Source organism: Camelus dromedarius, chromosome 32 (genome assembly GCF_036321535.1).
Source record: "Camelus dromedarius isolate mCamDro1 chromosome 32, mCamDro1.pat, whole genome shotgun sequence".
Lineage (NCBI taxonomy): Eukaryota > Metazoa > Chordata > Mammalia > Artiodactyla > Camelidae > Camelus > Camelus dromedarius.
The window spans coordinates 2120497-2144095 of NC_087467.1; the positions used below are offsets into that span (position 1 = coordinate 2120497).

General features: G+C 37.2%; 1 protein-coding gene across 3 annotated transcripts in view; it reads right to left on the reverse strand.

Annotated features, from left to right (window-relative positions):
* The window catches only part of PIK3C3 (phosphatidylinositol 3-kinase catalytic subunit type 3), a 116675-nt gene that overhangs the window by 87027 nt on the left and 6049 nt on the right, over positions 1–23599 (reverse strand). For all 3 annotated transcript variants that reach the window (XR_010378653.1, XR_010378652.1, XM_010975489.3), the window contains exons 3-4: positions 21236–21379; positions 14092–14221 (exon numbers count right to left, since the gene is read on the reverse strand). Coding sequence is in view for 1 of the 3 variants with exons in the window: in XM_010975489.3 (XP_010973791.2) it covers positions 14092–14221; positions 21236–21379 (274 nt within the window). In the remaining 2 variants the exon portion in view is untranslated. The remainder of the gene's footprint in view (positions 1–14091; positions 14222–21235; positions 21380–23599) is intronic.

Consider the following 23599-nt stretch of genomic DNA (forward strand, 5'->3'; position numbering starts at 1 on the left):
GTGTACCGGTGTGCATGTGTACTTTGCTTTTAAGAAGAAGTGATAAAAGAATTAACGGTAATAAAGGAATTAGCGGTAATAAAAAAATTTCTAGAGTTGCAGTTGATAGAGTCCTCTGGAGGTCTTACATATCAATCTACCCTAGGTTATATACATTAAATAATACATTGACCCTTCAAATCTACAGAGTTCAAGAGAATTTCCCAGTTCCTCAAAATGGAACTAGAGTTTGTTTTAAAAAGTATAATTTTAAACATCAGCATTATTCATGTATCAAAATGCCCTCTTTCTTTCTTAACAAATTCATAGCATGATGCAAACGTGGACATTAAAGTAGCTTGGCAGCTTTAATGGTGGTCTGTCTTTATGAGTGTCTGTCTTTCCATTAAACATGTAATGATGGTATTCCTGTAAGGATGCCAAAGACTTCCACCAATTACCATCTCCCTCACAGAACTAAAAGTCATCAGTATTCTTCATATTCCTCAGCTAAGGGGCTCTCATCACAACTAGTGGCCGTATTGTTTCAGAAATGAAAACAGTAACTTCATACAAAGAGTTTGAGGATCATTGTAATATAAAACTATTCGCTTTCTTCCAAATAACAAATTCCTTTTCACCTGAGGTAATCGTAATCGCTAAACGAAAACGGATAAGCCAACAATAAGCGCTTAGCATTATTACTCACACAAAGCAGGGACGAAACATTTTGTTGGTTCTGGCGGAACCTTACACAAATATGCTAGCAATATGAAAACAAACCAAGAATTAGGCACAAGGGACTCAGAAGAACATCGGGCAATGTGACTTAAAAGAAAGTGTGCTAGACCAGGAGCCAGAAGCCCTGGGCTCTAACGGAGCACTCCATTTTTGAACTGTCATTTTTGAACCCACATCTACAAAAGGAAGTCTTAACTTCTATTCCGGCTACCAAAAGTCAAATAAGACAATGGATGCAAAATATGACAGGTAGTAGAATTCTGTGTACTCTTTAAAGAATTACATTCTCACTCACATTGCAACCCATTCCAAACTAGTTTTTAAAATTAATAAAAATATAGCTACTACAATGAAGTGGCAGAGCTAGGATTTCAACCCCAGGTCTCTGGAGTCCATGCTCCTTCCACGAGTCTTTGCTACCTCCTCTAGTCATGCACTTACAGTAGGACATTTAGGGTCAATTAAGTCTTGTAATTTACTAAACACAAGTTTCATATTTATGATACAGTAGTTGACTTCCCATTAGTTTCCTTTAAGAAAAGAACTGGCAACAGCAAATTAAGTTTAGATGCGGGAGAATGTATTGGGGATCTTTCTTTCCCTCACTAAATTGTTAGATGAACTGAAAATTTTCTGTAGTAATTTTTTCCTAGCTCCGGAATTCATGTTTGCTGCTAATATATACTACTTCATACATAGCATAGCTGTAACTTTTCTATTCGAATACTAAAAGAGGACTATTCTCAATCTTATGAACAGCTACCAAAGAATGCATTGGTGAGGATGCTGGTACCACAAACTGGTAAAGCCATTTTGAAGGACAAGTTTAAATGATCTCAGATATATTTACATTTGAGCATCACTATTTGCAATACAGAAAACTCAGACATAAAAGAACGTAAATGTCTATCAACAGTGTGAAGTGTTAAGTAAACTCTGGCGCATACACACTGTGAAATATAATAAAAAAGAAATCAAAGAGAGAAAAATCAATATACCCTGATAGGGAAATATCACTCTGATACTGTTGAACGCAAAATGAGAGGCACCACTCATGCTATGATTGTTTGTTTACAAGTTTGTCTCTGGCACCAGCCTCTGAGACTGAGAGCAGAATTTCTAGATATTTCTCTGCTTGAGTCAATTTTGCAATTTCTGTAGCACTAGAAAGTTACCACTCAAAATCTCCCTTGATCATGTGCTATTTTTCTATTACTATATAACAAAGCACCCCAAAACTTAGTGCCTTAAAACAACATGCATTTAATTATTTGTCATGATTCTTGGAGACGTCAGAAAGTCATTTTCTTGAGAGACAGCTGGATATTTTTTCTATTAGTCTAACAGTCTCTCATCAGATTTGGCAGCTGGAGCTGGAATGTCCGAGGTAACGTCACTCGCATTTCTAACGTCTTTGTGGGAAAGGGTGGGCTCAGTTGGCAAGCCAGGGTGGTCGGGCCTCTCTCTTTCTGAAGGTACTCTCAGTGCTGCTCCCTCTCTGGGCAGTCTTTCAACATAGTCACTGCAACAAGGCAGCCGGACTTCTTACGGCGGCCCATTATTCCCGAACTGCAAAAACAGAAACTATCAAGCTGTCTTCAAGATGAGGCTTGGAACAGGCATAGCGTCATTTCGGCTGTATCATGTGACTTCAAATGAGTCACAGGGCTAGTGCAGATCCAACACGGAACGGTGAGTATCGATCGGGAGCCATGCGTCACTGAGGGTCACCACTGAAGACTGGCTAGTGCATCACTTACTTATAGGAAAATCTAAGCGCACAATACAACTGACGGCTCAGTTGCAAAAGAGCAGAAGGGCGAGGATCTGGAGATGGCAAAGCCAGCTCTCAGCTGGACTTAAGGCATCAGGGGAAGTCTAGAATTAGCTATAATAATTCCTAAATGACAGGGCCTGCCTTCCTCTCCAAATTAAGCTCCTATAACTTGCCAACTGACATGCTACACTCCAGCCACCCTTATCAGTTCTCCAAACCATAAGACCTTTTACTTTTAAGCCTCAATGCAGATGAAATGATTAAAATACTAGATAAAAACTTTACTAAACATTTATAAAACTTTAGAGAATTATAAAGCACTATACAAATTGTAAGCAGCTATTATAAGCCCATAATCTATGTCACTTCGTGTCCCCAGGTGCTGATGACAACAGAGACCAACTTGGGCTGTTCTCACCAGTACAAAAGCAGCTTCTACTGTCTCCGGTTAGGGAACGACTGTAGGTAACAAAAACCAACAATGAACTTTAACAACTTATATTTCATTTGGGGTCTGAAATGTCAGTGACCTAGATCTCTTAAATGAGAAAAATCTGCATTCTGTTCAACAGCAGGGTAAAACTAGTACAATCTGTTTCAAATTACTCCCAAAGAAATAACCCTCACTAGGGTGCCCATCCTAGGAAGGAGCCAGGTCAAGTCATCAATAGAAGAGTCATTCTCTTTTCTAAGGAACACAGGTTTCTACAGAATTCACGAGAAGTCACAGAGTTGGAAGAGAAGCCCACTGTCACAGAAGTAATGGCGTAATTACTGAGTTCTATCCTCTCGAAGAACTAAACAGCAAGGCGTTTTAAAAGCTATTTAAATGTAAAGAATCTGTAAGAACCAAGTAACAACATGCCCAGGAAACTACGTGGAGTACTAACCATGTATTATCAGATTTAATGGGAGAACAGAAATACGTGCTTGAGGATGCCTCAGATTGGCAGGTGTTCAGTACAAGTACCAAGGACAGAACTAAAAGCAGGTCAACTTGCTACACTGTACACAGAAGGGAAGACAAAGTGTCAAACCAGACAGAGATCCCTGGAAACAGGTAGATTTCCATGATCTCCACAACTCACAGCTCATCGCTCCTTTCTCGTATCTGCCCTGCTAGACCATAAGCTTCTTGAGTGCTAGAGCTATGAATGGATGATAAAGCCTAGCATTTATTCATTCAATGGATATTTATATTTACTGACAGGACTTTTGAGAGAATGGAACACAAATGTATGCTCTGGAATTCTGCTCAAGAGCTTTGGGAAGTTGTGGGGGGCAAGGGAAGGGAGTAACTCTCAAAAGGAAGCTGGAAAAAAGAATGATCTATGCCCTTGGTCACTTTTCCCTAGTATTCATATACTTTCAACATAAATACACACTACTTCATTGTTGTTGTAAATTGCAAACTTCCATCAGGTCCTGGCTCTGGAGATGAGCATAGATAAACGCGGCTGAACAAAAGAAACAATGGAGCTTAAGGCAGGAAAGGGTGTCATTATGTGGTACTGCCTGTATGCCTACAGGGGAAATGCCGATATGCTGATACACAAATTTAAACACTAATATGAAAGTCATGAACAGGGCGCTATGATAGAAAACATGGAGCGTCCTGAGAAGGCGTCTCAAGCAGGAAAACATTTAAGCAGAGACTTAAAGGATACAGAATCAGCCAAACAGAAGAAAATGTCCCACGCAGGGGAAATAGCTTCTTTGTCAGCGTATCAGGGAGCATGAAGTGCCCAGCCATCAGAGAGAGACCAGGGTGGGAGTCCTCAGGAAATATTCAACTAAATAAATCAAGTTCTCTTCAAGGTGGCGAGTGGGAAGACCTATACATACAGAAGATGCTTACTGGGAATCAGCTTTCTTGAAGTTCATCATGACCTAGATTTTTCCTTATAGCAGACATCACACATACAGCCCGAAACAAGATAGGAAAGAGTGAGAGGAACTGAAAAACAATGTGTATCTATTTCAAAGCTGCCTCGGAAACCAGAGCGAGATAAATGGGGAGAGATAGGCGGCGTCGAAAGGAAACTGGAGAGGAATGATTTCTGCTTTACAAATTTACCGTGGCCAGTTTCTTCCACATTCATATACCTATTTTATCTTCACAAAAGGCATCCATCAACAAGTACTTATCAAAATACCAGACGCATGGCCCAAATTCACAGATGCTATTAAATATGGGTTAGTTTTGTTAGTTTATCAAGAGATGGTATGATTGCTTAAGGAGTTTAATATCTAGTTGTGAAAACAAGATGAAAACATAGACAGACTATAACTGCTAAAATAATTCAACGATGTATACCGTATTTTGACCCTGGTTTTAAGCACCAACATACATCTTATGACTATGTCTGATAACCTAGAAATATAGTGTATAACAAATATCAAAAAAGCCATAGAAAAACAACTTAAAAGAGCAATTCTCACTTTTTATTTTCAAGCTAGTAGGAAATATAAGGTGGATAATGGCTTTACAGCCGCACAGAATTGCAAATACTTGGAACAGCCAACCCCAGAGGATTGTTGAAATAAATTATGGCATATCTTCACCATGCAAAATCTTGAAGTCTTTACAAATCATCTTATGAAAGTATCTGAAATGCCCTGGAACAATTATGAGACACCATTAAGTGTAAAAGCAGGATTAATTTAAACATACACATGCACACTATAATCCCAAATTAAAAATAAACACATAGACATCCACACATAACACATTTATACGTTTATTTATTCATTCATTTATTTAGTTACTTACCAAAAGGATATCAATTAAAATACTAATAATGCCTATTGTGGGTAGAGGATTAGCCATGATTTTTAATCTTTGTACTTCAATAATCTACCACTGTGGATGCATACTATCTTTGTAATAAGAAAAAAATAAGTTATTTAAAAACTAAAGTTATTTTAAAAACAATTAGTTGTGGGGAAGTTGTTGAAAAAAACCACAAGATTAGTATTTATCAAGACAATGCTAAATAAAGTTACTTTATTTCATAATAAAACCTCAAAGAATAAAGGCCCATCTGATTAATTTAACCCAACCATATGAAATGAAAACCAGGTCTTAACATAATTCTTTTCTCTCAGATTGTTTCGGAATTCCAAGGGTCTTTGAACAAGGTCAAGACAAAGACCCATATAAATTAAATGATTCTGCCACTTTTCAATATATGGTTAATAAAAACTCCTATATAGAGAAATGTATCGGCTGCAGGTTTCAAACTTTACTCACATCAAGAAGCTTTAGGGGAGTTACAAGATAAACGGATTTTTCCAAAAAAAAATTAGCTATACAACAGATGATGCTTTGGTCAGATACACATATGCTTTCTTAGGGAATCTAAGGAGAAAAAAAAAAGTTGTATTTTTTTTTCTTTTCTCTGCCACTTGAAAACACAAACCAAAAAAAGAAAAAAAAAAAAAAATCCCAGTCTGTTCTGTTGTCAGAGAGAAAGCTTTCAGATTCACAGAGCCTATGTGGATGTTCAAAAGTTCTCTCTTGAAATATTTACAGAAATACTGGCCAGTGAAAGTGCTTGGTACTACCATAAACAAGCCTAACTTTTTTCCAGCATGTTTGTAAAGGACTGGGCTTATTCAGCTACATCATGCCTTCTCTCGCTAAGTTCTTTCAAGGTAAAGGCTGTCATGTGACTCTCAGCTGTAGCACTTCCCTAAGCCCGGCTAGAGCTAAGCTAAATTAGCGCATACTCGTTCCACAGAATACCGTGACTGGTCAGCTAGTCCATCTGCAGGACGCATAACGGCTCCCTCACAGATTTCTATTATTAAAATAAGGCTAATTCTTCAATAAACATAAGACAATGAGTCCAACCTCTGTCAAATCAAATACAAGCTATGCAGTAATTCGTAGCTCAAGACAAAAATATACTCGTATAGAAGAAATCACTTGAACTACTGAGAAACCTCTGTCAAATCAAATACAAGCTATGCAGTAATTCATAGTTCAAGGCAAAATATACTCGTATAGAAATCACTTGAACTACTGAGATTAAAACAGGAGTCGTGTCTGTATGCTACAGTCTGCATACACACCGATGCATTTAACTCTTACAAAGCACAGGAGTTTCTTCTACCATCCTGATCAACGAAGTCTTAGCCACAAATCTTCACTTTTACTTTGAAACTTTACATGTGTATCTTACTCAGGGAAGAGGGCTATTTGCTTTGTAAGTTTCATTCATTTTAACTTCTCAGAGATCAATCTTGTCTTACAAGCATGTTAGTTTCTATTTTCTTCTGGCAGAAACTAACTGTAAAGATAGAACAGGTTCACAGAACATAAATCAATATTCTTTCAGGGCTCCATCCTACACTGGGAAAAACTAATTTAGTCTACCTGCTACCACTGATTTCAAGACAAATCTAAAAGTTTTGACAATCTTAGACAACAGTAAGGAAACCAAAGTGACTGATAAAGAAGATTCTACCATGCATCAGCAAGAATAAATTTACAAGAAATTCCCAAACTCTTCCTTTATGACACAAAAGAAAGGCATCACAGAATCAGATCAAATAGAGTAAGCTTATAAAAGTTACACATGTTATTCACACAAAAACCAGTAAGAGGTATTCTGATGAAATCAGTGATACCACTAAACAAGTTTTATAGCCGTGAATAACTCTACCAGCTGTCATCATAATCCTGTCCTTTATTATTGTCATTTACAAAACATCTGAGGAAGGAAATGAAAGAGAATGAGACTCTTCTGCCCAACTCAAATTTTATAGCCAGGATTCTGCTTTTTTTCACTTTTGAAGTAACAAAAATATCCCCATTAATACCTTTTCTTTTTGATCACTGTTTTCATTCCTGTAAAATGCAGACATTTCAAAAAAACGGAGGTTTTTTGTTGTTGTTCTGTTTCTGGTCATTAAGGCACATTATGATCGACAAAATATGTAAAGGGGGTTCCGCACATTTTTCTGAGAACATGAAACTATTTCTACTGCACTCATCACTATATGGTCAAGGCTCAATTGCTCTGTTTTACATTGTGGATGCAATGTAAATGTAACAAACATACATATAGACAAAATCCTGTATGCATTTTGTAAGTACATGTACTTAGATGTGGGTTAATGATCATGGGTCACAGAGTCATGTTTCTATATCGCTACGCTAGCCTACTAATGCATTGATAATCTGTTCACATCATAACAGCAGTTCTTAAGTAAACTGGTTGGAAGATGGAAAAGCAAAAATTATCAAGCTACCTCAGCTATAATTTAAATCACTATCACTCATGGAAAAAAAGACACTTTTTTTTAAATGTAAAGAAACCTACTATTAAGTACAGATATTACAAAGAATACCAACTTCCCCGTACCTTCCCCCCAAAAAAACCCTAACATAAAATTAATTGAAATTATCTCCAGGAACTTAGTGCTATATTCTAAAAACAGTAAATTACATAATTATAATGAGAGGAAACAGATCATTAATAGGTCCTATTAAATAATTTATTTTATTAAACTGGTTTAACTCAGAGTGCCAGTTTACTCATGAAAATTATTTAACAAAGCTACTTCAAGGTAGAAATCAATTCAGAACCCAAGAAATGTATTCTTAACCACCTTGCTATAGTATAGAGAAAATTGTACCTGAGGTTGCTTCCTTTTCAGAATAGCTAAAATAATAATAATAGTAATAATAATAATAATAGTAATAATACTTAACAGAGAGAATGGAGTCCAACTAGTTGGTTATTCAATGAGTCACTATGAGAGCTACGAATCAAGGGTTCTGACTGCCAGATTTCAGGTCTTGGTTCCATAATTTACTGTTGAATCACTTAATTAAGCTTCCATCTTTCCATGGTTTAAAAATAACGCACATTTCATGAGTTAAAAAACAATGTATAAGTGCAATCATGACAACTGTTAAAAGCAGATCAGATAAAGTAACAAAAGCAACTAACATTTATTACTGCTCAGTATTGCCCCACAATATATTAAATCCTTTAAATATTTAAATCTCATTTACAGACCTCACAATTACTCAAAAAAAAAGAAGATCTAACCATTATTCCTATTTCACAGATGAGGAATTTACACTTAGCAAAGGTTAAGTAGCTAATCTGAGATTACAACTGAACAAGAGACACAACTGGAATCTGAATGAAAAATGGTCTGCAAAGCCATGATTTTAACTACTTCTCCATTTTAGTTCTCAATCTACGCTAATGGGTTTTGGAGCTATTAAAGCAATTTACATATGCAAGGTGATTATCGTAATTATTATTCTCACTCATGCTGGCACTAATAGTAATGACAGCATCAACCTAATAATACACTTCTTAAATCTACAACATTTAGAAGACACAGCAAGCGATGATGGTGGAGATAAAGAGGACTTGTCCACATACTTAAAATACAAATCTCAGTAAGCTCCTCTAATTAATACCTCAAGACAAGTACTATTCAATGTAAGACAGTTTCTTCCAAGGACAAATGTTTCAGTAGGTCAAACAGCACTATAAAATAATTTAAAATCAACAGCCTCAATCCCATTTCACAAAATTGTGCAACCAGAAAATTATGTTACCTTGATCTCAGCTGCAAAGGATTATCTTGTGATCAAGATAATTTGTCAATGTTTATTCAAAATACAGAGTGTAGCCGGCATATTCAAGTGACCCTGAACTAGGAAGGTAATGTCAAGAGAGAAAGTCCTTTAAAGATTTCCCCAAACAGAGAGAAAATAGTTCACAAACTTTGTAGCTCCTTCAGGCTAGCTCCTTCATGGCTCACTAAGAAATCAACAGTCTCCTGAAGACTGATTTAATTTCCAAGTTGCCTTGAAAAATGGTGTTGTGGGTAGCAGACATGGTAATACAGTTACCAGAAAGATAATATGGTTACTCGTCCATTACGAATTAGTCCACTGGCACTCCAGACCAGCAGTGCACAACAGAACTTCTGGCAATAGTGGAAGCATCCCATACCTGCACTGCCCACAGGTGGCTATTAAGCACCTGAAACGTGATTATGGTAACAGAGCAAATGCATTTTCAACTTTATTTAATTTTAATTAACTTAAGTCGCCACATGTGAATTGTGGCTATTAGCTCAGACAGCACCGTTCTAGATTATAAATAATCCTTTGACTTGATTGGCAAGAACCTATTCTCAAGGTACTAATTATTCCAGAAAGAAAAGAAAAGAAAGAAGAAAGGAAGGAAGGAAGGAAGGAAGGAAGGAAGGAAGGAAGGAAGGAAGGAAGGAACGAAGGAAGGAAGAAAGGAAGAAAGAAAGAAAGAAAAAATCCAGTCCCTATTGTTATAAACCTGGACTCTGGACCCAGGGTGACCGTATGCAGGCGATCTGAGGGTCAGCCTGAAACCGCGCCGCATCTAACCACAACTCCACTGCAGCAACGCTTACCTATCTATACACTCTGCTCAACATGACCCAACCTATCCACGCCACACAGACCACAAAGCATTTTTCATCTAGTCGTTACTTTCTCTTTGCCTCCTCTTAATCAAACTGACAGAAACTAAAGCACATTTCAAAGGCATCAGGCAGAGCTGCTGAAACGAAACGGAGACAGCGGAGAAGCATCCTTTTGCACTAACCTTTCATGTCTAAAGGCATGGATCCAAATATAAATCAAACCCTAAAGCTTGGTAGTCACATCCAAAACCCCAGGTGGATATGCCTCCTAGTCATAAAACTCTTACAACACGACAAGCTGAAAAGTGGAGCAGATGGAACAATGGGTGAATCTGCTCAACTGAAGCCCAGAATCATTAAAAGGCCAGGTCATGGACAATCAAAGTGTAACAAACGCCCAAGAGGTCTGGCCTTTGATTATTTTCTCAATCAATTCAAACAGAAAGATATTATATTAGTAAAAAATTAATTAGGAAAATTTAGAGATAGGAAAAGAAGACAATGAGGAAGATGAGGGAAAAGAGCATATTTCAATACATTAATTTTCTTCCTGTTCCCTAAGTCTAAGAAATGCAAGTTTTAAAAAAGAACTAAACCGAAGACTATTCAGTTTTGTTTCCTTTTCTCACACTCAATTTTTCCTCAGAGGAAAACTAGGCATGTTCACAAAATGACATAAAATCATTAGAGGTTAATTCCACTAAAACCATTCTGAAAGGATTTGACTTTAAAAAAAATGTTAAACCTATAAATCAGGCCTTTAAACTTCAGCTATTCATACTGCAGTTATAATTCAACTTTCAGAGCTCAGCAGTAAGTCGAAATAAGAATATTTAGTCCAGCTTGAGGTTCTTTGCTTAATAATTATCTAACACCACCTCTTCATAGGCCATTTAAATAGTTCATCGTCATTCCACAGTCCTCGTGTCCCATTATCCCCAGGCAGCCAAGGCTACAGCAGTTCTTTAAATGAACAAATTTTCCTACGTTGCAGTTTGAAAACTGTCACCATACTATTTACTTTGGCTCACGGGTACAGTGCATAGTAACTATGCTTTGCTATTAATTAAGATTTATGTACACCTTTTCACTCCTAAGCCACCTTCTCAATAATTAGATACAATCAGAGTAAATTCACAGGCTGGAAAATCAAAGTGCAACAAGAAAGAAACCATTCAGTTTTAACCACTTAAACCTCATCTATTTGAATATTCATTTCTTTCCTTAAAATGTAGTCTGAGAAACCTAAGTAATCTGTTCCTTTCATATGATAATGGAAACACGAGCATATATATTCTTTCCCAGGTTTTAAAAGTATTATACCAAAGACAATTTCAAAATGTTTTGAGGAAGATAATTACAATCTAACCAAATAAATTTTTTAATGTGGAACCAGAAAAATGAGAGGAGGAGGGAAGGCACAAATTTAAGAACAAATACATAAAGTATATTTGCTATTTATTTTGGGGGGGGTACTTTATTTTATTTATTTATTTTAGTGGAGGTACTGGGCGTTGAACCCAGGACCTGGTGCATGCTGAGCCCAAGCTCTACCACTAAGCTGTACCCTCCCCCACCAGAAAGTACAATTTTAAATTCAGAACATACCAAATATCAAAGTATACTCTTTCTGGTAAGTTTACAAGTTAAGACCACCACAAATATCAAAGTATACTTTTTCTGGTATAAAGCAAGGAAAACACTCAGGAAGCCAGTCTGAAAAAATTTTAAGTAAAGAAGCAGGTACTGATCAAACAAGAACACAAACAAAAAATCAAAGAGCACAGGCAGATCATTAGGCATACATCATTACAGAAGAAAAGGAATGACAGGCACAGAACACATTCACACCTGCCAAGTGATGACTGCATGTTTATTCTTCACTAAGGTGCAGTAAATTAAAAATCCCAATTATTTACTGTTTTAGTACTTTTAGAACGTTAGAATATGAATAGCTACACAGGATGATTTTAAAATCATCCATTTAAAAAAAAAACACCTGACTTTACAGGTTTAGAAACTATTTTCTCTGAGTTGGTAGGATGATCAAATCTTTGCCTCATACTACAGCGCTCTTCCTACTGAAAAAATATTCAAGCTTCCAATTTCATCAAACCAAAGACATTATTTATAAAACACATTCATCTTCAACAGGGATATAACAGGTTCTGAAACCTCAAAAAGCATGACCAACTGCTGTAAAGAGTTAGCCCAAGTGCCAAAAAAATAAAAAGAGCTTCTTTCAAAGGGGGAGCAGTTCCCTCAAAACTGCTACAAACATGATGTCTTTTTCTCCTTAAGAAAAGTAATGACTGGTTTTAACGGTTTCTATTCAGTCTCTGGGGGACATGAGTAAACACGAATGCCAGCCGTCACAGCACAGAAAGCTCTGAAGTCTCCACTCTACTCAGAAGATAAAAGCAGAATTTTATTAAGGACAAAGAACTCAGAAAGGAGCTCATCTCCAATTTTTATCCAAAATACTTCTTAATTTTTACCCCCTTTTTAGAGATTTCGAAACAAGTACATTAAAAACGTCCTTGAAAACGATTAGCCACTCTGGGCAATACATAAATTTTAACAACTAACTCTCTATCTCTTGAAAAAGTAGTATTCAACTTAACATCCTCTCCAATATGAAGAAGTTAGACCATTGACGATGTTATCAACTAACAAAAACGTTAGGGAGGTTTCTTCCCAATAGCTCACTTAGCTTTGTGTATGCTTAGCCATCATTTCTAAACTTGCAATTGTACACTGATAATCAAAAGAATAAATATGAATCCATACAACTCTTTAAGGGAGTTATTGTTTCAATCATAGAAAACCTGATGATTATCTAGTCATACCTTTTTCTCCTAACATAAAATTCAAAAGATAAAAATGAGAAACATATAACATTGTGTTTCATTAAAAGGTCTAGTTCAAACAAATCAATACTGCATATACACTGTTGTCTGAAAAAGCCAGTTGTCCTAAAAATGTTTTTTGAACTTTCCATCAAAAATAATTGGGAAAAAAAATTAGGAAACAGGTGAATAGAAGCCTAAATAATTTGTTCAACATAAGAGAAACAAAGTGGATGAATTGTACAATTACACAGCTTTTTATTTCTTGACTCTGCTCATTCCCCCTCAAATTTAGAATAACATCCATAATATAAATCACAATATTCAGTCTCAAAATGAATACTGCTCTTAAAAAACAATTTAAGAGGTTTTCCTGCATTTGAGATATAAGCTTTTATGACCCACAGCCAGTAAATGAGCTGATTCTGATAAATTTCTACTAACTATTCAAGGCTGAGAAAAGTCAGAGAGTAGCTTCACTGAAAGTTTATCATCAAGATAAACTCTCAAAGAGAAGGCAGACATATGAAAAGCTTGAGAGCTTTCCTATATCCCATGTAAGAATGTAAAAAAAAAAATTCCCAGAATGAGTAGCTGAACTGAAAATTAAATTGTATTTATTTAGTTATGGAGGGAGAAGTTGACATAGCAATTCTGTTAAAAAGCTCATCAGGAAGTTGTATCATTTTTCCGTAAAAGACGAATACAAAAAAGGTACAGGATGGACTTGACAACAAAAAGTTTACGTTGAAGCACAAAACACAGCCAATCCGAGCACTTATTCCCACTATTAAACAATGTAAGAGTCTCTAGCTTGGAACACGCGCATCTTTAAGACTATGCCACCAAAAAAGGCAGGTGGTCATCTGGAAAGTGCCGCCGAGAACTCCACCTTTGCAAATCTGTTGAAACTACACGTACAAAAGGCCACATATTATATGATTCCCTTTATATGCAACGTCCAGAATAGGAAAATCCACAGAGACAGAAAGTAGACTGGTCATTGCCGGGGCTGGAGGGAGAAGGGAATGGAGAATGACTACTAGTGGGCACATGTTACTTTTCTGATGAAAATGGTCTAAGAGTAAATAGTGATGACTGTGCAAGTCTGTGAATTCACTAAAAACCACTGAATTACTCACCTTCCAAGGGTGAACATTATGGTATGTGAACTATATTTTAATAAGATGATTATTAAAAGATAAATTTAAATTAAAAAGCAATCTGACACAATTCATAAGGTCAATTACACTTTAACAGACACCACTCAGAGCCGCCCACCCGTTTCCAGGGCTTCGCGTTTACCTTGGCAAGGCGGCTCATCTGGTCCTCTGAGACAGTACTGCTTGTTCTCCCGGGAGTTTTTGTGGGTTCTGATCCATCTGCTTCCACGTTAGGCCAGACCTTTAAGTCATGCATCCCTTGGCGAAACATGCTGGATAAAAAGGAGAATGTTCAGGGCAGAATTAAATTAACGCAGCCCATTATGGGAAATTTTACTTTCCTAAACAGAGAGAATTCTGCACAAGGAAATATATGTCTCTGTTGCCAAGCTTTAAGCCTCCAGTGGGTTGGGTTGTAAAGCAATTAAATGAGCAACTGAAATCCACATAACACTGTTTTTCACATGCCCGTCTTTTTTCTTCCAAGCAGTTAGAACTATTACAGAGATTCTAAAGGTCGAGTGGAAAAAGAGAAGGCTCAGGAATGGACCACACACACTTCATCACTTCAGTGGAGATCTTAGAAAGAGAAACCAAATTTCAGTCCAATGAGAGAATGTCACATTTACAATGACTGAAACCAAAATTTAAATAATTACATAACTTTCTACTTTAAGGGACAATACAGCACAGCAGAGGGTAGACTTAAACTGCTGGGGTTTGAATTCCAGCTGTGACATCTATGGCCTACGGGACCTTGGGTAAATTGCTTAACTTCTCTGTGCCTCAGTGTCCTCATCTATAAAATGAGATTATAGAGAGTAACTGTATCTCACAGGGTTGTTAGAAAAAGTAAATAAACCAGTACAAGTAACAGGTACTTAGAATAGTGCCTGCCACATAATAAGTATTTGATAAATGTTAGCCATTATTTTCCTTTTCACGAGGCACAGGTTTATTTTTCCCATCTTCTTTTCCGTAAGAGAGATGATTAAAAGGGAAGAGTGGACTCAATTAAGAAAAAAATTTCCATGTCTATGAATCAGAAATCTAACACATAGTCAGAAGTCAGCCTGAGCTGGGTGATCCTGCTTTCAAGTGGAAGACTACACGAACTTGATCGTCGTGCTTCCTTCGAAAAGCTACCAAGTGCATACTGTACAGCACAGGGGACTATATTCAATATCTTGTAGTAACCTATGGTGGAAAACAATATGTGTATGACCAAAGCATTATGCTGTACACCAGAAACTGACACACTGGAAACTGACTATACTTCAACAAAAATATATTAAAAAAAAAAAAGCTACCAAGAAGATCCAGAGAAAGGTTGAACAAACTCATAAAGGAGCTTTAGACAATTATGTTTTTAAAACATTGCTGTCAAGTTTCTGTGTTTGCTTTTTACAGGGCATTACAGTCTTCCGTTAGAGTGGCCTCCTTTTTCAAGTGTCGTTTCACAAAGCCTTTCGAACAACATGACACCTGCTCAAGCAACATCCTCCCAAAGCTGGAAGGGAAGGCTGTCAGTTGCAATGGAAAGAGTAAGATTAGAAGTGTGTGCAGGTGAGTGGGCGAGTCCAAAGCATTCTGCATACTCTCACATGCAATATGTTTTTAAAAAAATAAGGTACACGTTGGATATACCGACACATTTTCTTCATCTTTGAAAACACTGTGCTAACTGTAAAAGGTTTACGTACATTTTTAAGCTATTACACGTTCTGACTATTGGAAAATTTCTTAGCAGGTTTTCCTGAGGTAATAAAGAGGATTTTCACTGAAAATTATGTAATGTAATGTATGTAAGTAATGATGCCATAAACATTTAGGTTGGGAACTATAAAGGCCAGTTATAAGCTCATGAGCGCTATAAGAGTAAAGATCACGTATGTTAAGGCATCTAAGGTTGGCAATAAACAGGTAATACCCAGCAACCGTATCCACAAAAGCTTCCCTTATAGGCCCAAAACAAAATGCACTGACCAGGTGAGAAGAATTAAGATGCTCAATATTTATCTATCACGTTAAAGATAAAAAAAAAAGTTATATGACCAAAAAAAGCCTTTTATAAAGTTCATTTTCTTTTCCTTTCAGTTGAGATATAGATTCAACATCAAGCAAACCTGGTTAGTCTCTAAGAAACTGGGTACAGTGAGGTCAGAACACTGCTTTCAATGAATATCGTTAAATATACCTTCCTCCTCGCCACGTCCTTATCCCCAAGTGAAAAGTCTGGCTTAGCCAAATCAAAAGTAAGTACCTTTGGCACCAAATCAGTTTACTAAATGATTTTGGTGCCGTGGGATGGATCTGGAGAGAAGATTTAAGGATCAGGGACATGGAGAGTAGGGGTGATGCCAAATGACTCAAATGATCAGGTGAACACATTACTTTCCTCTGACACTAGTGGAACCTTTGCAGAGAGTGACACAGCCCCCAGGTGGCAAGCCAGAAGAGGCTCAGAGCATCAGGTCCACTTGGGAAATTAAGCCAGAGAGGCAAGACAGAAGAAACGGTACAGCAGGGTCCTCAGATGCCAGCAGAGGCCCAGGCAACAGCTGCTGGGGACACGTCAGCTCCCAGTGCCGAGACACCAGAGCAGCAACTGCCCCGACTTCAGAATCCACGTTTGGAAACGACATCTGCGAGAGAGATCTGCAGCTCGCCGATGGCCCTTTGCCAGTTTGACCTAATGATCGGTCCATTCTTTAGCTACTTAGGAACCTCACAATTAGGCTTTCAAAATGAGGACAATTCGTTATTCCAACCATGTCCTAACAGAGCTGTCTCTCAATTATTAATCACACTATTCCCCCAAGAAGCACCACTACACACTGACTCAAGGAGACAAAAGAAACATGAGCAGACAGCAAGAGCTGGTAGTCACAGGGTCCTTGATGATACAACACAACTATAACTGACACCTTGAAGCCCACTTTTAAAAAGATGCCAAGTCCCTACCGGGATTATTTAGGGAACAAGGTGGGGGTGGGGAGCATGTACCTGGGTGTGGATTCATCGCTTAAGAAATATTTGAGGAAACTAAGATCTAAAGAACTGTTTGCCTAACTAAGTCATGAGAATGTGGCTGCACACGACACGCTTTTTAATGGTACGTGGAAGGAAATTTGCACAGGCTTCCTGCTGAGGCCACCCGGAAGACCCAGGCTACTGCCTCTCCCCGCATGGGAGCGACCCCATGCAGAGAAGCAGCTGTGCGCCAGCAGCACGAGTGGATGTCTGCGCCCAGCCGCAGCCCCCAGAGCAGCCTGGGTACCAGTCTCCCACAATCCGAAGCTGCATGGAAGCCCAGTACCATGCTGGGGGTGGGGTGCCTGGGTTTATGTGCACCGCAACCCAGTTCACCTTCAAGGAAAGGCCCCTGGACACAGGGAGAAGGAGGAGTTATTTTAATTTCATAGGGCTTTTCAGGTTTCCTTTTTCTGAGCTAAAGGTCACTATAAGCATCAGCCTAGAGGAAATAATAGGTGATCTAGCTTTTTTGCATTCCTTCACCACTGTGCAAAATAACCATAGACCTGTATTAAAAATCTAATGTTAGCATTTGGCTAACTGTCCTACAGCTGTATGGGAGATGAACTGGTTAATGAAAAACAAGCTGATGTAAAATCTTATCTTTAAATTAACTGACAGTGAGCTGACCGTCTCCTTATATCCAACTAGGCACAAACAGAACCATTCTAATTAAAAGACTTTTTTTTTTGCAAGTATTATATGCATATTTTGCAAGTCAAATAGATTTACTATCATTTGTGTTTCATTAGGGGTTTTTTTGTTTGTTTCAATTTCCAAACTTTAATAACACAGTTATTTTCATTGTATTTACTTTTTATCATTATCCACCAATGTTAAATATTTGTTTTTCATATATAGTAATGATAGTAATTTTTGCTTTAAACTAAATGAAAGTTAAAAAAAACTGAGCTGGTTTAAACAAAAATATCAAGTTAAAAAGAGTATACTTAGTAGAGATGTGGCAGGTAGTCTGAAACTAGTAAGTTAATGACTCATATTTGAGAAATGAATTGAAGTTTAACTAACATTTATTGCTCCTACTACCTTTACAGAAATCTCTAGGGTTTGATCACTTTTTGAAATAGAACAAATACTATGGTTTACCTTTCATACATGTTTCCAACATGGTTTAGATGGAAGGTAAAGATATTTTTCTTCTACTGGGATATGCATAGCAATACAAATAAAGTGGCTACCAGGGGATGGAATAAAGGGAGAAATTTTGAAAAGAACAACGTGCAAAAGTCAAACAACAGACTACAATGAAAAAGTGAATGCAGTGCTTCTCAAAATGTGGTCCATAGGCTACCTTTCACAGAATCACTCAGGAAGCTTATTAAAAATACTGATTTTGGCCCCCAACACAGACTGACTGAATTAATGAGAATGCCAGAAGGTGCCAGTCTAAGGACCTTACCGGGTAATTCCCATATACAGATTGATTACTACTGATTTCATGTACTTTTTAAAAACTTGCCAAAAGCCAAGTAAAACAGTGTCACAAATGTCAACCTGAGAAAGAGTTTACTTGGCTTTACGCAGGTCATCACACTGTACTTCTGTGGACATTTCAATGGTCTCACACCTACAGTCTAATCAGAGTGTCTCCTGAAACCATATTCTAAGGTCAACCAAAAATATATACCAGTGCTAAAAGAGGTGTTTCCCTGGGAACCGCCTGTTGATCTTTCAGAAGTCAACCACTTAGGAAGAGGCCAGCAAGAAAAACCCAGAGGTCTATGTGGCTGCTTCTCAAGAACATTTAACCACTAAGAGGAATAAACTGTTGTGCATCCTTTTCTGTGTGGCAAGCAAATCCCACTCCGGTACAGAAAGCAAAAAGGAACAAACACTCTGGAAAGGAACAATACTGATTGTGTAATACGTCCGTTCTACTGTAACACACTACTGTATCAAAAATTAGATCTAAAACCGGAAGCCACAATGGCTCAGACTATGTCTGAATTACTGTTCCTGCATGGATTTCAATCATAAGTATCTCTTTAATAGGTACATTAAACTAAAATACCTACATCTTCCTAAGCAATCAAGCTATTCTAAATGGAATTAATTACATCTAGATTTTATTCATGAGTTGAAGCTCTTCTGAGATACCCTATTCTTGAATAGAAAAATTCAGTATTATAAGGGTGTCAATTTTCTATGTAATTTACATACACAATTCAATACAGTTTCCCAGAAAAATAACAATGAGCTTTTTTTTAAACTGAGGAAATATTAAAATTTATCTAATAAAAGAGAGAATATCAAGAGAAATTCTAAAAAGAATGCTAATAAGGATAACCATCCCTCTCTAAAATTAAAACATTAACAGCATCAAAAGTCGCAAGACTAGTTCAGAGACAATGGCAGCTAATATTTACTGAGTATTTATGAAGCTCATTACATGTCTTTAGCAATTTATCATGGTAAACTACTCTGTGAGGTCATACTACCATCTCATTTTACAAAGAAACTGAGGTATAAAGAGATTAAACAACTTGCACCCAAAGGTCCACAGATACTAAGCAAAGGAGCCAGGTTTTAGACACAGATAAACTAGTTCTATAACCTGCATTCCTAACCACCATCAGTTTATAAAAACTGATAAATTCAACATAATAATTTAAGATCCACGAGCAGCAAGTACACAAGCAAATAGACAAATATACACTAGTTCAAAAGAATATGTCAAACAGGAAAAATAATATTTGTAACACGTCCCACACAAAGGGCTAATATCATTAATTTATAAAGGCCCCTTACACATTAATAAGAAAAATGACAACTCAAAAAAATGCAAAGAATTGTATGGTATGTGAATTATACCTTAATTTTTTCAAAATGTGCAAAGGATATCAAAAGGCAATTCACAGAAACGTAAACACAAATAGTAAAGAAAAATACCAAAAACCTGAGCATACTCATTCATATTCAGTGATGTTAAAACTAATTTCAGAAATTAACATTTTTCAATTTCAAAATGTGCGAAAATTAAGAAGTTCGGTAATACCGAGATTACGGTCTTTACCATTTCACCTCAAAAGGAAACGCGGACTTCTTTCAGGGATTCCAGGTCTGGGGCAGAAAATTGCCCAAGGAGCCTGGAATAGCTTGTCCACCAGGAAGTAAAGAGGCTGCCAGTGATTACTGGAGGGCTGCACTGTCAGGAAAGCGTGGGCTCAACTCGAAGGGGCTCCGATGGACCAAAAATGGGAGTTTTTGAGAATTATAAAGGATTAAAAACAGTAATGGATTGAAACATTTAAACACAAAAACCATCAGTCATCACCTTTGCCAGTTACGAAGGCACTAACTTATTTTTAAAATTGTTAAAGGGGAAAAAAATTAAACATTCTTCTGCCTTTCCTATAGGAACTGCATACCAAAGTAACTCAATACTTGATGAAACACCAAGTTTTTTAGAGAAAAATTCCAATTAATAGACACAGAAAAAATAGAAGATCAACAGTTTTCTTAAGATGAAGAGTGGTTTCTCTGTCCCAAGAGAAAAGGGATAGAGAGAAAACACACTTCAGGGCTATTGGTTTTGTTGATCTTTTTTTTTTTTTAACAATAAACTTCTATTACCTGTAAATTTTAAAAAACAGGAATGAACTTGTCTATTACAATCATTACCATCACTAGCAAATTAGTCCTTTTTAATCCTGCTTTTTGTCCTTTCTGTCACTATTATGACAAAGAAGAAAAACTCTATAACAAAGCAGTTACAGTATATGCCAAATAGCCCCTTTTTCCTCTGAAAATAAGGTTCTAGTTTCTAACGACTATTTCCTAATAGAAGTCACATCACCAAGGGGGAGGGTAGAGCTCAGCGGCGGAGCGCATGCCTAGCAAGCACAAGGTCCTGGGTTCAATCCCCAGCACCTCCATTGTAAAAGACATAAATAAAACCTAATTCCCTCCCCCTCCATAAAAAGTATACAGAGCTGTACGTCAATTACGTCTCAATAAAACTGGAAGGAAAAACAAAAAAAGGAAATCACATTACCAACCATAAACAGCAGAGAAATACAAAGTGTGCTTCTTAATTAATCTATCTGCACATCCCGAAGGAAATGTGTGTCAAGTTCAGTTTCAGGAATGAATGACAGAGGCATATGTGAGACCAAACAGGTTTCATTTCCTAGCACATAAGAGAACCAGACTGGGCATAAAACTACTGAAGCCCTTCCAAAAAGAAACAGGCAGAAAGCTGCAACATTCGTACAGAAGAGAACGCTTACCCGTACTTTCCAAACAGTGAGACTGTTGTCCCCCCCACAGGCACCGCCTTTCCTGGGCCATACACATCCCATATGGTCAGGGCCACCTGGGCATTCCTGGGCAGGTCAGGGTATTTCACAGGTAGCTTTAGCCATTCATTCCAGCTGTGGAAATCGAGTCAGAATAAACATAAAGTTAAAGAGACAAAGTCAACACAAACACATGTACGTAACTTTTTTTTTTTTAATTTAACAAACCATACAAGAAAGTTTGGCCAGAGAAAATGTCTGAAAAGATTAAGTTAGCAGTATAAAAAATAATGTGGCATTCACCTCAACTTTGCTCTAAGCAACCTCATCATCAAATGCAGGCACACCTTGCTTTGCTTTACTGGGCTTTGCAAATTCTGCATTCTTTACAAATTGTGGTTCCCAGCAACCCTGCATCTAACAAGACCAACAGCACCATTTTTCCAACAGCATGGGCTTCTGTTGCGTCTCTGTGTCACATTTTGGTAATTCTTGCAATATTTCAAACTTTCTCATTGTTGTTATATTTGCTACGGTGAGCTGTGGTAAGTGATCTTTGATGTATTAATATCAGGCTCAGATGTAGTTAGGACTTTTTAGCAATAAAGTAATTTTTTAAATTAAGGTATCTTGTGTTTTTAGACGTAATGCTGCTGCCCACTTAACAGACTACAGTCCAGTGTAACATAACTTTATATGCACTGGAAAACCAAAAACATCTGTATGATGCACTTTTTCGCAATATTTGCTTTACTGCGGCAATCTGGAAATGAACCTGCAGTGTCTCAGAGGCATGCCTACAAAACACATGGGAAATAAATTTTGAAAAACACAGTTCATGAAAAGTAACACTGGTTACTTTCTTAATCAAGAAACTCAGAAAATGTCACTGAGACCCAAGGACGTGAAAGTGGCTGATGAAACTCCGGGAAAACACTTGAACCTGCTATAGAGCCACACTTGTTTGAACCAAACCATGACTTTTCTGTACGCACCCTCCAGATCAGTTTTAAATTATGAAGAGGAAAAAAAAAAATCATAATTACTCATCCTCAGAACCCTGATGAGTGGAATATGGCCCTATGATGCACAGCAGTATCCCAAAAAAGCAGAGAAGAACAATCAAAACCTTAAAGAGGTCAAAGAAGACTATCCGCTAGCTTCATAACATGCCCTGAACAGACATGACGAGTTTTTAGGTGAGATTTCCGTCTCTCAAGTTACTGCATTAATACCAATAAGGCTAGCTGTTAGTTTTTCTAATGCTTTCAAAGCATGTTTGTATATATGATTTCACTAAGGGGTCCTTGCTCTTTGTAATGACAGCACAGCTTTTTCTTTCTCTTTTTTTTTTTTTTTTTTACTGTCTTTTCACCTCTGCAAAATTTCATCTGAATTCAACCTTCACACTGGATTTATCTGATCATTTCAACTCCCTTAAACAGCAGACGGCTTTTAAAATCCCAAAAGGAAACTATACAAACAACACACAAAGTAATACCCAGCAGACACAGAGAATTGTTTCTCTGTTTACTCAAAATTATTCTCAGACGGCATACCCCAGGCTAGGCCAAATACACCTGCATCAGTAAGGAATTAAACAGAATTTCCACAGATTTAAAGAACAGAACATTTACATCCACCCTATAAATTCAAAGACCGACAGGAAAATCAGAGACGGTTATCAATTTAAAGGAGAATCTGAATGTTATTAAATCCTTTTCTTCAGTGAAGTTCTTAAAAAAGTAAAGCATGTGCTTTAAAAGCCATTCTCCACTGGAGATAAGCTTGAGGAGCTAAATGAATTATTTAATTACTATTCACACAGTGGGCCAGACTGACAGGTAAATGCTAAGCAGTGTCACCTTACGCCAATGAACAAACCGAAGAGATTACTTAACCCAGACTGAAGTTAAAGAGAAAAGACAGTGAGAATCAAAATGAGCTTTGAAAATACTCACCTCTATATTCTGTCCTTTGGAGACAATACATAAGAGTAAGCAATCTTTGCCTCAAACCCTCTGCCATCCAACACTAGGCCCCCACATCTCTTTAAATTAAAGCAACAGTAGTTCAAACTGTTTTACATACTTGTTACATACGTACGGTTTTACATACAGTATATTTTACATACATACTGCTGTAGAAGAGTTCTTAGAAATATAAATCTGCAGCTAAAAAATAGTGTGAAAATTGCCCAAGGTATTCTAGAAATGAAGGAAAGATGTGGTCAGACGTCAAAAGGCTGTGTATTCGGAATACCATTTTGTTCTCTGCCTTCCCAGGCATCAACCCTTCCCCACGCCCCAACTCTTAGTTAGGCTTCAATTCACCTGGCAACTTTCAAGACATTCC